Genomic DNA, 15007 nt, shown 5'->3' on the forward strand with positions numbered 1-15007 from the left:
AAAATTAACTTTTGAGTTTACTAGAGTGCCAAGAAACAGATGTCTTTTTCTCTCAAAAAAATATAAGACACAAAGGATAGCACTTTAGATCATAGAGCCTTATAAAATTTGCCTATAGTTCCAATTCTGTGAGTTACACAGTGGTGAATGCAACTGTGAGACACATTAAATTGAATATTATCTCATTTTCAAGACAAAAAAATAAAATTCTCTGTTCCAAAGATGACCTGTGGAATTTAGATTTTTTAAGATTTTATTTATTTATTTGACAGAGAAAGAGAGGGAGCACAAGCAGGGGGAATGGGAGAGGGAGAAGCAGACTCCCCACTGAGCAGGGAACCCGATGCCGGGCTCCATCCCAGGACCCTAGGATCATGACCTGAGCCGAAGGCAGACACTTAACAACTGAGCCACCCAGGGCACCCAGAATTTGGAAATTTGGCAGTCTAATTGATCCAATGTGGTGTGTCATATTTCTAAATGCTGTGTAGATATGTTGCTTCCTCCCCACTTTGGAGAAGACAGAAACAAAAGCATAGATCTGGGCATGCCAGAACTAGCTGAGAAGGAGTCCTTTGTTTCTCCACGTTCCTTTTCTTCTATATCTTAATTGTTGTCTGTATCATCTAGATGTGCGTAAATACAACATAAATACGGACATATGGTGTCAGAGTGAGTCTGTGGCTAAGAACTGGAACGGGCTTAGAGGAAGTTCAAGGTCACTCTAGCAGCTTTATCTGATCCTTTATTCTCTTTGGAGACCTTGTGACTAAGAGGCTATTTCAAAAGAGCCCTGGAACAGGAGTTCTCCATTTCTTTGATCTGTAGATCACTTTAATTCTACAGGAATAAAGTCCCACAGGCCACCTACTTCCTGTATGTCACTTTTTAAAAAAATGTAGATGGGGCACCTACATGGCTCAGTCAGCTGAGCATCCAATCTCTTGATCTCAGCTCAGGTTCTGATTTCAAGCCCTGCGTTGGGCACCGCGCTGGGCGCAGAGCCTACTTAAAAAAAAAAAAAAAAAAAAAATGCATGTAGACGCCAGTTAATGGTGATTGCTAATGGCCAGTATTATACATACACGAAAAATAATAATGCCTAAACCCACACAGCTTTATCAAAAAAGTCTACTGAATATTTAACTCTTAAGTATAACATCTCAAAGTCTCTGATCAGGGATAATACACATTTTTATTTGTTAACAGGCTTGCAATTGGTGCCCGTTTTTTTTTTGTGCTCTCTTCTCAGAGAAACTTACAAGAGTGATCCTGTAGACCGCAATGGGCAGAGGCATGTTTTATTCATCATTGTACACCAGTGCCCAGCACGTAATAGAAACCCGCAAATGTTTATGGCATACAGAAGTGGATGAGCAGATACTTAATTTAAAAAAAAAAAAGTCCTAAACCAGGTTTAAGACATGCTCCTAGAATTGTTCAAGATTACTTGGGCATTTAATGCTGTTCTCTTTTTCAGAGTAATGTAAGAACACAAATTAAATTCAATGTTGGGCAGGAGTCCAAAAGCTTATTTCTCTTGTGCGGCGTGGGCTGTGTGTTTGAATTATCTTGCCTTTTGGGGCGAAGGAAGGAAATTCAGGGAGGTTAGTGGTTTTGTTGTCATTATTTCATGAGGCCTCCCAAACATTCCTTCAGTCAACAGATATACCCTGTGCTAGGCACTGTCTCAAGCACGGAAGATACCATGATGAGTAAGAATGGCAAGCTCTCTAACCTCTGGGAGCTTCTATTCTAGAACTCTCTATAGACTTGTACTATTCTTTTCACCACTTACTTTGGGTAACTTAATGATGACATATCACTTTTATAATCAGAATATTTTTAAGAGAATATTTTTTAAGGTATTACTTAATAAAGGGTTACAAATCTGAATTTGTAATATGACTCTGAGCATCTTTAGGGCAGCACTGCCTCGATTACACAACCATGCAAGTGAAAAAAGACCAGGCACTCCCTTTACCACAAAAAAAGCACATAAATAAGTATAACCTTTGCAGAAAGAAATTTTGCAGTCTCTTTCAACATTTTTTTAAGTAGTCTCCACACCCAAAATGGGGCTTGAACTCATAACCCCAAGATCAAGAGTCACATGCTCTACCAACTAAGCCAGCCAGGCACCCCTCTTTCAACATTTTAAATCTGCATGTCTTCTAACCAAGTAATCCAAATCTTGTAAGTTTATCCTAAAGAGTGCTTGCACAAATAAAGAAGGATACATGTACCAACCATGCACTGCAACATTATTTGTCATGGTGGGAAATGACAAACTAAATGTCCATCACTAGGGAATTGTAAGTAAATTCTGGTATGCCCATACAATAGAAGATAATGCAGTTCTTTTTCAAATGAAGTAGATCTCTATGTAATGACTTGGGAAAATATACGTCATACCTTGTTATAGGGCCAGGGTAAGTCAAAAAAGCAGGCTGATTTTTTTTTTTAATATTTTATTTATTTGACAGAGAGAGAGAGATCACAAGTAGGCAGAGAGGCAGGCAGAGAGAGGGAAGCAGGCTCCCTGCTGAGCAGAGAGCCCGATGCGGGGCTTGATCCCAGAACCCTGAGATCATGACCTGAGCCGAAGGCAGAGGCTTTAACCCACTGAGCCACCCAGGCGCCCCATGGCTGATTTTTTTTAAAGGTATGGTTTTCTATAAAATAGCCAACGTTTCAGGTGTGCTAAGCACATGCCATGTATTATTTTTTCCTCACAACAACACTGTGAAATAGGTACTGTTATCATCCTCACTTTACAGAGGAGGAAAGAGAGCTAAATCATAACTTGCTCAATGAATGCAGGTATGTGACTTTGAGCCCATGTGCTTAGTCATTCTGCTGTATCCAGGAAACACTTCTCCTTTTAATTAGATTCGTTGAAGTTGGGGTTTTTCCACTTTCAACCAAGAAAATGCAAATAAACAATCCAAATACAGCTCAATTGAGAGACTAGATGAATAATAGCACAATAATATAATGTACTATGTAGCTTTTAAAAAAAAGAAACCTAGGTGGCTCCGTCGGTTGAGCAACTGCCATCAGCTTGGGTCATGATCTTGGGTCTCAGGATCCTGGTATGGAGCCCTGCATAGGGCTCCCTGCTCAGGAGGGAGTCTGCTTCTCCCTCTCCCCCATCCCTGTCATGCAGGCGCTCTCTCTCTCACTCTCAATAAATAAACTCAAAAAAATAATAAAATTAAATAAAAAAAGAAACTACATATATTAATAGAAAAATAAACCTAATATAAAAAAGAAAAACAAGTTTATAGGAGATATATGTAAGTATATATATGCTTTAAGATAATAGACAAAAGTTTACACAAAAAAGCATAGAAGTATTAACAGTTAAATGTCATAAAACCAATACTGCAGCAAAATTATTTTAACACATTCTTACACTGGTGAATCTTTTTTTAAATCATTTATTGAAATCATTATTAGTTCTTTCTGACTATAAAAGCCTTCCATGTCATTGTAGGAGGAGCGGACAGGAGAAGAATGAGACTAAAAGAGGGGCACCTGGGTGGCTCAGTGGGTTAAAGCCTCTGTCTTCAGCTCAGGTCATGATCTCAGGGTCCTGGGATCAAGCCTCGCATCGGGCTCTCTGCTCAGCTGGGAGCCTGCTTGCTCCTCTCTCTCTGCCTGCCTCTCTGCCTGCTTGTGATCTCTGTCAAATAAATAAAATCTTAAAAAAAAAAAAAAGAATGAGACTAAAAGAGATAGACCCTTTTACTTTATATGTTTCCAAATTGCTTGAATTTATCAGAAGAGTTTATGTGTAACAACACAACTCCCAGTACTATAAGAAAAAAAAAGGTGTGTCGGGGGGAATATTGAATGGACAGTGGGCCAGCTCACAAAATCAAAGGAAAAGTTGACCAACTAAGCCTAAACCTTGGCAAGGCAGGAAACAGGGATCCCTCAGCCCTAGCCCAGAATGTCAACTTTTACCAAGATGCTCTGAGTTCTTCCGTCTCTGCTTCCTTGGCGTGTTGGCCTCATGCCCTCCTACTATAGTCTTCCTCCATGGTGAGGGGTCACAACTTCCAGCAGCTTCCAGAGCACAACCTCTCAATCTCACCACCTAGAAGGAAAAGGGCTCTTCTCCAAGGATGGACTCTGAATGGTCACAGACCCACTGCAGACCAACCCTGTGAGCAGGGTAGCGGGAATCACGACTGAACGTGACTGGTCACATTTGGACCAGGCGCTCACCCTTCAGCTTACATCCAGAGTCAGAGATAGGAGGTCAGGTAAGGAGGCGGCAGATCCATTCAGCCAGAAGTTGGGAGTGGAGTGGAAAAGGAGAGGGGAAGGAGGAAGCAGTGCTTCTTTAGGGCAGAAGGGAGAGGTCCTGGGTACACCCAATGACTAATGTGTACTACCCAAGCATAAATTTCTCTCAAAAAATTTTTAGAGCCACCTTCATCTTGTTATGTGTAAATATGTTTTTTTCAAGTGACAAGGATGTATGTACAGGAACGTTCTCTGAAACAGTTTTATAATCATTAGAAGTTGTAAACAACCTGTAGTTAACATTTGTTGGGGTTTTTTTTTTTCTCTTGGATTTTCGTCTTTCTTTCTTCTGGGAACAATGCACCCAGTGTCCCATGTCAGCTGAACAGGTCCTACACCACCTTACTTCCTGTGACCACAACAATCGGTCTGAAGTGTGGATGTATAATGAACCAATCGGTGGTCTTTGTCCAGAAGAGTCATTTTCTTTTCAGGTAGTACAATTTTGGGGGCTGTGACTTCAGATTTTTTTTACCTGAAGCTCATAGAAAAGAATGACTTCCTGTAGTTTAGGAAGCTGCTAGGACAGAATCTGTAACTGCCGATTTTGTCTCTCCACAGGAAGCGAATCTAGTCTAAGAATGAAGCTGTTTATGCCAAAATAAACAGAGATAAGGGGCACCTGGGTGGCTTAGTCGGTTGAGGGTCACCTTGGGCTCAGGTCATGATCTCAGGATCCTGGGATCAAGCCCCACGAAAGGCTCCCTGCTCAGCGGAGAGTCTGCTTCTCCCTCTCCCTCTGCCCCTCCACCCCACTTGTGCTCTCTCAAATAAATAAATAAATCTTAAAAAAAAAAAAATTACTGAGGCACCTGGGTGGCTCAGTCAGTTAAGCGTCTGTCTGCCTTTGGCTCAGGTCACGATCCCAGAGTCCTGGGATCCAGCCCCACATCAGGCTCCCTGCTCAGTGGGAAGCCTGCTTGTCCTTGTCACTCACCCTCTGCCTGCCACTACCCCTGCTTGTGTGCTCGCTCTCTCTCTGTCAAATAAATAAATAAAATCTTTTTTAAAATTAAAAAAAATAATAAAGTTATCCCCCGTCACCTTTATTATTGCTAACGTTTATTCTTATGTTGTATCAAACTCGAAAACAGATGTCCCAATCTCAGTACTACTGATATTTTGGACTGAAAAATTCTTTGTTGTTGGGAGCTGTCCTGGGTGCTGCAGGATGGTTGGCAAAATCCCCTGTGTCTACCCACTAGATGTCAGCGGTGCCCACCCTTCAACAGGGACACCAAAAATGTCTCCAGACAGTATCGAGAGACGTCCTCTGAGGGGGAAATCGCCCCAGAGCGGAGAACCACTGCTCTCAAAGGAGGGAAAAACCAAATATCTGCATTAGCCCTGATGGGAAACTATTGGAAGATGACACTGAATCTAGGATATATTTCTACCTGCAAGATACTGGACTTTACCAGCTCGGGTTACAATCAGCTCCAAGTATTTCACAGGCATATGCCCAGTGCAGAACACTGTCCAGGTACCTACAGTTTAACTTTGAAAGATGTGTAGGAAGGGGGAAAAAGAATAAATCTTGCCCTCTCAACAAAGACTCCACTTCGCCCTCCTGAAAGTCACCTTTGCCTGCGAGGAGAAGAGCCACCAGGAGGCTGCGGAGTAAGAACGGGTATTCAACAGAGAACAGCACCGCTTGCAGACAAGGCTGATTTTATTCCAGCTAAATAAAGCAATGCACAGGGCACCCGGCAATAAGCTTAACTCAAGGGGCAAAAGCCAAGAAACAAGGAGTTTTTTTGTGTTTGTTTTAATTATCAGTCACTGCACATAGCTCTCTTCCACACCTCCCATGGGCTAAGAAATCCCATGCAAAGGAACATAGGAAAGAGAAAAGGGGAAATGGAATTCATCAAGCATACTGTTGAAGGTGGTTTCTCCGAGTTCTCTTCTATAAACTGCTCCATCAACACGGTCCACTTCGGATTATTTTAATATCATGACCATCCTCCCTGCAAATTGAACAACCATAAAGACACACTTATTCCCCATCATACTGAAACTGTCCCGCCCTTTGTACCAAGAAGACCCATGAGATTCCCTCTAAGGGGATGTTGACTTAATCATTTTTAAAGCTAAATCTGGTACACAGTGAGTGTGAAAGCCTCAACTCTATCATTTTTTTTTTCCTAACCCTGGGCACTAACCTCAGAAAAATCACTCCGAGAAGACTGAGGTAACTCACCAAAGACTGACATCAGAGAATGGACCCCCAAACTACAAAGCAGCATACCCTGTCCTGGCGTGATACTTTGGATGTGATTCCTTCCCACGGGACACATTAAGCTAAGCTAGAGTAAGACGAGGTAGGGTGTCAGTGGCCAATGTGAACTCCCATATTAGTTGTTTGTCAATGTCTGACGTAGGACCTAGAGCATGCCCATACACATTAGCTCTGTGACCAGCAGATAAGTAAGAACTTGCTTGAAAAACGTGTGGTAAGACCAGTGGGCCGAGCTGATGTGGCAGAGACTCTTGGGTTCAACTGGTACACCCAACTAAGCAGACCCTCACGCGAAGGAGCTGTCCAGCAGACATCTGAAGGCTGATCGACCACCCAAGCTGTAGGTGTGAAGATGCTGTGTCAAGACGGATGCTTCAGGAGGCTCTGTCAGCACAGAAGTCGACCTGCCTGAAATCCAGGCCCAAGCTTGTCGCAGGACAGGTGTCTCCCTGCTCGCCTTGTGACACCCTCCTGGATCCTCTTCAGAGTGGCTTGTTAATTCCCCCCACTAAATTTTTTTTAAAGATTTTTTATTTATTTGACAGAGAGAAACACAGGGAGAGAGAGAACACAAACAGGGGGAGTGGGGGAGGGAGAAGCAGGCCTCCTGCTGAGCAGGGAGCCCGAGGCAGGACTCCATCCCAAGACCCTGGGATCATGACCCAAGCCGAAGGCAGACACTTAACCGACTGAGGCACCCATGGGACCCCTCCACTAACTTTCTTGTGTGACTAACTTGTGTGATAAAATTTGCAATAAACTGAGGAATTCATGAATTTAAGATTGGCACTACGTGGTTATTTGAAACGTGCCTAATCCTGTGATTTGCCCTGCTTTACCCCTAGGGGAGGAGTCACAGTCACCTGTGAGGGACATGAAGGACATCAGGTATAACATATACTACTTAGTATTCTCCTAGGTAGAATTTTTAAGACCTACGTCCCAACTCATAATGAAGGGGGTACAGGTTACCTGCACATGCCTCTGAATTTAAAAGACTATTCAAGGGGCACCTGGCTGCCTCAGCTGATGGAACATACAACTCTTAATCTCAGGGTCATGAGTTCAAACCCCACACTGGGTTTGGAACCAACTTAAAAAAAATTTTTTAGGGACATCTGCATCAGGATCCGCACCCAGCGTGGAGTCTGCTTCTCCCTCTCCCTCTGCCCCTTCTCCTGTTCCTTCTCTCTCTCTCTTTCTAATAAATAAAAATCTTTTAAAAATTTTTTTAATAAATAATAAAAACTACTTAGTATCTCACAAGTTTAACTATTGAATATACTCCTAATTTGGGGAAACTGCCCATCCATGGATAGTAACATAGCTTGATTATCTAGTCTATAGTTGGTTAATCACAAATGCCATTCTCTAACTTTGACCTGGAAAATGCACTAAAAGATTCTGTCTTTTTAAATGTTGTCTGAAAACAGAACTACTATGTCACATTTTATTCTGACGTTCAAGGAAAGAGTTGCTACTTCCTAAGCAATCAAAAATCAAGAAAAGGACTAAAGAAAACTTGGCTAGTCTGTACTGTAAAATTATGTTACCTGATTTTCATACACAGAGTACACTCGTTGGGATAAGTGGACATGTCACTTCCACACACAGGGCTAAAGTCTCTGGGACATCCTGGTAATTTATACTGATTGCAGTTTGGCTAGAAAAGACAAAGGAAGACAGAAATTACAGAACTAAGACATTCTTATCACAAAATAGTGGAGGGGAAGACAAATCCCAAGTCTCCCAGATTTCCTAGAAACATCCTACAAAAATATTTCTATTTGCCGCACACAAAATGGTTTTTCAAATGTAAAAAAACCAGATGCAACATTGAAGCAATGGTTTAATACCTAATATGTAAGAAAAGGACCTCAGTCTGGTTTTTATTCATTTATTATTTTTAAATTAAATTAATTTTTTTTTTTTAGAAAGGGAGGGGAGGTAGGAGGGGTAGAGGGAGAGGGAGATAGAGAAAATCTCAAGCAGACTCCATGCCCAGGACAGATCCTAGTGCGGGGCTTGATCCCACAACCCTGAGATCATAACCTGAGCCAAAATCAAAAGTTAGATGCCCAACCAACTGAGCCACCCAGGTGCCCCAGTCTGGCTGATTTTTAAATGAAAGGCCAAGACAGGACACCATACTCACTTTCCAATCCTTTAACTTTGTAATTTGCATCCTACTACCATCTCCACATTAATGTTGTTACGTTCCACCTTAATCCCTTGGCATAATATCAAGACAAACTCAAGAATCTAATCTTTTAGTCTGGACCTTTAAGGTACTAGCATGTAACAGCACCAAAGAAAGTAGCAGGTTCATAACTGGACCTTCCTTAGGGGTTGCTATGGGTTGAATTGTACCCACTCAAAAAGTGATGTTAAAGTCATAACTACCAGTACCTCAGAATGTGACCTTATTGGACATAGGGTCTTTGTATAGGGAATCAAGTTAAAATGAGGTCAGCAGAATGGACCCTAATCCAGTATGACTGGTATCCCTTTTTATAAAAAGGGAAAACTTGAGGGCGCCTGGGTGGCTAAGTGGGTTAAGCCTCTGTCTTTAGCTCAGGTCATGGTCTCAGGGTCTGGGATCAAGCCCCACATCGGGCTCTCTGCTCAGCAGGGAGTGTGCTTCCCCCTCTCTCTGCCTGCCTCTCTGCTTGCTTGTGATCTTTCTCTGTCAAATAAATAAATAAAATCTTTTAACAAAAAAGCGGGGGGGGGTTTGAATACAGAGTCACCAACAGAGGGACGATCACGTGAAGACATTCTTTGATGGACTAGATAAACAACTAATCAAAATCCATCTATTTAGCCTGCAGATCTTAGGGTTTTTTAATATTCAACAGAAGTTTTCAAATGCTTTCATCTCAAAGAATGACTAATATACGGATTTGGAGGAGGACTAACAGGCCGGTAAGGAAGTTCTGTTTATTTTGTTTTGTTTTTTAAGCAGAAGACCTTTGATGTCTCTCAGATTCCCCAAGGGATCTATCCAGCGGGAAGACAATGTTGGTATCCCAGGCTGTTTTCAGTCTAATTCTCATGATTTCAAAGCCAGCTTTGACTATCTACCATTTAACTTTATTAAATTCAGGTTACTCACTTCCTGGATTTTCTCTGAGCTGAGACATGAGGCTTTATGAACAAATACTTTTCACTCTTCTTATCAATGAGGTCAAATAATTTCATTAATATATTATGCCCCCACTAACCTTAGTTTTATAATTTAAAAAAATTATATATATGCATATATATATATATATATATATATATATATATATATATATAAATTCAGAATAGGTTTACCATCTAGGGAGGCTCTAAATTACACCCCACAACATGCCAACTATAGAGGAGAGTTTACCCATGGTAGTCTGCTCCTCAGAGCTTTTTTTTTTTTTTTTTTTTTTTTAAGATTTTATTTATTTATTTGTCAGAGAAAGAGAGGGAGAGAGAGCAAGCACAGGCAGACAGAATGGCAGGCAGAGGCAGAGGGAGAAGCAGGCTCCCTGATGAGCAAGGAGCCCGATGTGGGACTCAATCCCAGGACGCTGGGATCATGACCTGAGCCGAAGGCAGCTGCTTAACCAACTGAGCCACCCAGGCGTCCCGCCTCAGAGCTTTTGAAGACACTCTCATTCTGGGAGAGGGCAACATCACGTTTTTACTTACTCCTTAGAATCAATTTAATTTTTGTAGAAGGATGTGCTATGTTTCCAGATAATTCTCTGAGCTTTATACTCTGAATCTTTTCTTCTGAAAAGTTCTTAAATACTTTACCAGATATATTCCCTTGTTTGTGTATTCAATGCCCCAAATTAAAAAGATTTTAAGATAGATGATAGACAAGGACAAAGACAAATTGAGTCCTGCCTATAAGAAGTTCAGTGTATAATAAGAAAACAAAAAAATACACATGGAAAAAAAAATAAAATAAAATAATTTTTAAAAAATAAATATACACGGTGGTAGACAGAATTTACATCAGAGAGATTTGGGAGAATGTCTACCTCAAGGAAATAAAGCAGACTAACCAAAGGCACAGTGGTGAGGGAAGTGTTTGACCTGAGAGCAAAGCAGTTTAATATAAAGGAGCATCCAACACTCATAATAAAAACTCAGCAATCTAAGCAGGAAAGGCATCTTCCTCAACCTGATAAAGAACATCTGTAAAACACCCACATCTAACATTATACCTAATGGTAAAAGACTGAATGCTTTTCCCCCCAGATCAGGAATAAGACAAGGATGTCCATTTTCATTTCTTCTATTCAACCTGGTCATAGAATATTCTAGCAAAGACAATTAGGCAATAAAATAAATAAAAGGCATCAGATTGGGAAGGAAGAAATAAAACTATTTCTGATTTATATAAAATTTCTCTTTTATATAGACAGGTCTGAGGAATACAAAAGGAACGATTACAACTAAAAAACAAGTCCAACAATGCTGCAGGATACAAGATCAATATACAAAAATCAGTTGTATTTCTATACACTTGCAGGAAGCATCTGAAAATGAAATTAAGAAAAAAGACCCATTTATAACAGCATTAAAAAGAATAAAATATTTAGGAACATACTTAACAAAAGAAGTGTAAGAATTAAACACCAAAAACTACAAAACATTGTTGAAAGAAATTAAAGACCTAAATTAGTGAAAAGGAATCCTATATACATAGATCAAAAGATTTAACTTTCTTAAGATAGCAATAGTCCCTAAATGGCTCTACAGGTTCAATGCAATCCCTATCAAAAATGCCAACTGCCTTTTTTGCAAATTGGCAAAATGATCTTAAAATTCATATGGAGGGGCACCTGGGTGGCTCAGTGAGTTAAAGCCTCTGCCTTCGGCTCAGGTCATGATCCCAGAGTCCTGGGATGGAGTTCCGCATCGGACTCTCTGCTCAGCAGGGAGCCTGCTTCCTCCTCTCTCTCTGCCTGTCTCTCTGCCTACTTGTGATCTCTGTCTGTCAAATAAATAAATAAAATCTTTAAAAAAAAATTCATATGGAAATGCAAGTGACCCTGAAAAGCCAAGACAATCTTGAAGAAAAAGTTGGAAGATTCACACTTCCCCATTTTGAAACTTACTACAAAGCTACAGTAATTAAAACGGTGTGGCATTAACATCTGAAACTCATATAACACTGTATGTTAACTACTCTGGAATTAAAAACAAAACAAAACAGAGGCGCCTGGGTGGCTCAGTCATAAGCATCCAATTCTTGGTTTCGGCTCAGGTCATGATCTCAGAGTTGGGGAGATGGAGCCCCATATCGGGCTCCCCACTCCACAGGGAGTCTGCATTCCCCTCTCTCTTCCCTCTGTGCCTCCCTGCACCATGCCCTTTCTTTCTCTCTAAGATGAATAAATAAGGGCATGCCTGGGTGGCCTGGTTGGTCAGTTAAGTGTCTTCCTTCCACTCAGGTCATGATCCCAGGGTCCTGGGACTGCATCCAGCTCCTTGATCAGCCGGGAGCCTGCTTCTCCCTCTGCTGCTGCTTCCCCTGCTCGTGTGCTCGCTCTCTTTCTCTCCCTCTCTCTCTCTCTGACAAATAAGTAATTAAATCTTTAAAATGAATAAATAAATCTAAAAAACAATAATAAAACAAAAAACAGTTTGCCAATAGCATAAGGATAGAAGAGCACAAGCTATGGGAAAGCAGTGGAAGGTACAGGAAGAAAGAGAGGCTGCAGTCAGGACACTCTGTGGACATTATTATTTAGATAATGTTCATAAAATGTCCAGTACGAGACGTAACCATTAGACCAAGGACCTTATGAATCATCAAAGAAACTATTAAAGGAAACAATGTGCTGAGGCCTTCAAGGACGGAGCTATTTTCAACCAAAATTTACAATTTTGATCTGCATCACAAGATCTGCCTTAGAATCTTAATTCTGAAGAGGCAGTCAACAATTTCAGAAGTGGAAGTTCAAAAAAAAAAAAGTGGCAGGTCCGACCTGAAAACTAGCCCCAACCCAACCCGTCTGGTCTTCACTACATGAGTGGAAACAATACAGGCGGTTTCCTACTTACTGTTCTGTATTCCGAAGGCTGGTCAAACTCAGAGCTCAGAGAGTCCAAAGAGGCTGCAAGAAGAAGACAGACCTTAAAGTACACGGTCAAGGTCAATTCTTACTCATAAGGGGCTTTTAAAATCCAGCTTGTCGTTTATCCCGGCTCACCCTCTCCCGTTGTCTCAGATGCCTAGCTTCTTTGAACAGCCCCCACCGCCCACCCCCACACCCCCAAATAAGGGTATTAAGGCGTCCTCTGGCACCGCTCCCGCAGGCACAACGAAGGAACATTTGACACAGGTTCTGTAGTGGAGCACCCTAACAGGCTCGCCTGAGATAGAACTTCGGAGCTTTGGAATAAAAGAGAAGTAACACTGATTCTCGATATTTTTCTCCTCTGGGGGTCAGGGCAACAAACGCGCCACTTAACGTTAGGGGCTACCGTTTTAACTCCGTTTTCAAACGGGCGTCTAATGGGGCGGGCCTAAAGCCCCTTTCTCCTAAGCCTCAGCGTGCCCGACGCACTCGGCGGTCACCAGCCCTATCGTCGCTCTCCTGCAGAGCTTCGGTGGGGCCCCTGTGACCGTAAAAAACCAACGTCTGATCTTGGGCTCCAGAAAATCGGCTTCAAGGGAGAAAGGGCAGACGGCAGGGGGGTCACTGCAAAGCAGCGGGAGCCAAGGCCAGGCTGGAACCAAAGAGCATCGCTGCCTCCCCCGCCACCCCCCAGCCCTGCACGCCCCCCGCGTTCGCGCTCCTAGACGACCGCAGGCCGCGGGAACCGCCATAACGGGTGCGCGGAGGGCCGCCAGGGGGCCGGGATCCCGGGGATGGTAGCCGGGGGCCAGACCCACTCCCTGATACTCCTCCGCACCGCCCCCTACCCCGTCCTGGCCTAGCAGGCGGGTGAGCGGTGAGCGCTACCTGCCAAGTCCGCGGCCAGGAGCAACAGCACCAAGCGCACGGCCGAGAGCGCCATGCTCCCTCCGCGGTCAGCCGTCTGATCGCCGTCTGATCGCCGCCGGCTCCCGCGATGCGCGACCAGCACCGCGCGCCCGCGTGGGACGGGCGACGGGCAGGCTGGGGGGAGGGGGAGAGGCGGGGGGCGGGGAGGGGCGACGCGAGGGGAGGGGTCGTTGTTACCCACCACCTTCCTTCCGTCCCGCCCAGGATCGGAATGAGCTATTGAGGGCGCGATCTCTCCCTGCCGCAAACAAGAACCTCGTGGGAGCCCCTGGGGGAACAACTTTGGGGGTTCCGCCAGCCAGCCCCTATTTCTTCAGCATCCCCTCCGTCCGAGGCGGTCTTTTGGCGCTAAACAGGGGAGGCTCCTGCTCTCCGGAGGTTTTCATATGTAGGTGTTGGGGATGGGGAGACGCAGGAGACAAGTGAATCCAGGCAGTAATTTCTAGAATTAAGTGCTAGAGAGTGGTGGGAGAAGGGGAGGACTCCACGGGGAGGTCCGGGAAAGCCTTTCAGAGGTGGCTTTTGAGCTAAAAGCTGAAGCGGGAGAAGAAGAAAGCCCGGTGAAGAGGAAAGGCTCAAGGAAAGCCAGTGCGGAGACCCAGAAGCAGGAGCAGACAGCTCAGGGTTTCAGCCAAGCCACCGCTGGTGAATTAGAGGGAGAGGGAAGGGAGATGGACCCCAAGGCCAACATCCGGTGTGGAGGTGCCGGACACGATAAGGAATTTGGACTTGTTCTGGTTGCAGCAGGAAACTAATGGATGATTTTAAGCTTGGGAAGGCCCCTGATCTGGCATGTGCTTTGATAGATTGGATGAAGAATGGACAAGAGATAGGTAAGAGCGGAGGCTGGGAGACAAATCAGGTGGCTTTTGCGGTAATCCAAGCAAGAGATGATGGTCGCTTAAATTAATGCGTGGCATGCGCTGGTGAGAAGTCAGATTCAGGATTTACTCTGGAGGTGGAGCCAAGTGGAGTGAAGAGAGTAACCAAGGATGTTTGCTAGACTTTTGTTGTCAGCAGCCCGGGGAGTGAGGGTGAGGAGTCTCTGTGATGGAGACCATTTGGAGACAGTGTCTATGGGAGATCCCGCGAACATGTGGACAAGGCAGTTGAAATTACAGATTTCAAGCTGGAGATACAAATGAAGAAAACGTCAGTTGAATCCTGGGTCCAACGCTCAGCAAGAAAGTATTGCAGGGGTCCAGATCAGAGCTCTGTGGCACCCCTGGATGCAGAGGTTTGACCCGTGTGGAGAGGAAAGCTATGAAGGAGGAAGAAAACCAGGCCAGAGTCTGGGGTTACAGAGCACTGGGGAGGGGCTGCAACCGTGTCCACCGCTGCCATGAGGCTGAGAATTTGACAGACTGAGTATGGTCATGGGCTTTAGCGGGATGTAGTCAGTCACTGATGGCCTTAAGAAGGACTAGTTCAGAGAAGTGATGGGGTC

At 43.7% G+C, this 15007-nt stretch overlaps 1 protein-coding gene across 1 annotated transcript; it reads right to left on the bottom strand.

Annotated features, from left to right (window-relative positions):
* Nucleotides 1-5968: 5968 nt before the first annotated feature.
* On the bottom strand, nucleotides 5969-13678 carry SPINK2 (serine peptidase inhibitor Kazal type 2). Its single transcript, XM_047719390.1, has 4 exons — nucleotides 13519-13678; nucleotides 12614-12666; nucleotides 8113-8222; nucleotides 5969-6287 (listed from the first exon to the last, which is right to left on the bottom strand). Exons 1-4 carry the CDS (start codon nucleotides 13571-13573, stop codon nucleotides 6242-6244), a joined length of 264 nt encoding a protein of 87 aa, XP_047575346.1. The 5' UTR covers nucleotides 13574-13678; the 3' UTR covers nucleotides 5969-6241.
* Nucleotides 13679-15007: the final 1329 nt, after the last annotated feature.

Source organism: Lutra lutra, chromosome 2 (assembly GCF_902655055.1).
Source record: "Lutra lutra chromosome 2, mLutLut1.2, whole genome shotgun sequence".
Classification (NCBI taxonomy): Eukaryota; Metazoa; Chordata; class Mammalia; order Carnivora; family Mustelidae; genus Lutra; species Lutra lutra.

What these genes read in the sequence shown, in the direction of transcription:
- SPINK2 (XM_047719390.1), bottom strand. Translation starts at nt 13,573, where the DNA reads ATGGCGCTCTCGGCCGTGCGCTTGGTGCTGTTGCTCCTGGCCGCGGAC. An exon ending in AGCCTTCGGAATACAGAACA is followed by an intron (nt 8,223 to 12,613) that starts GTAAGTAGGAAA and finishes TGTCTTTTCTAG; the next exon opens with CCAAACTGCAATCAGTATAA. An exon ending in ACTCTGTGTATGAAAATCAG is followed by an intron (nt 6,288 to 8,112) that starts GTAACATAATTT and finishes TTCAATTTGCAG; the next exon opens with GGAGGATGGTCATGATATTA.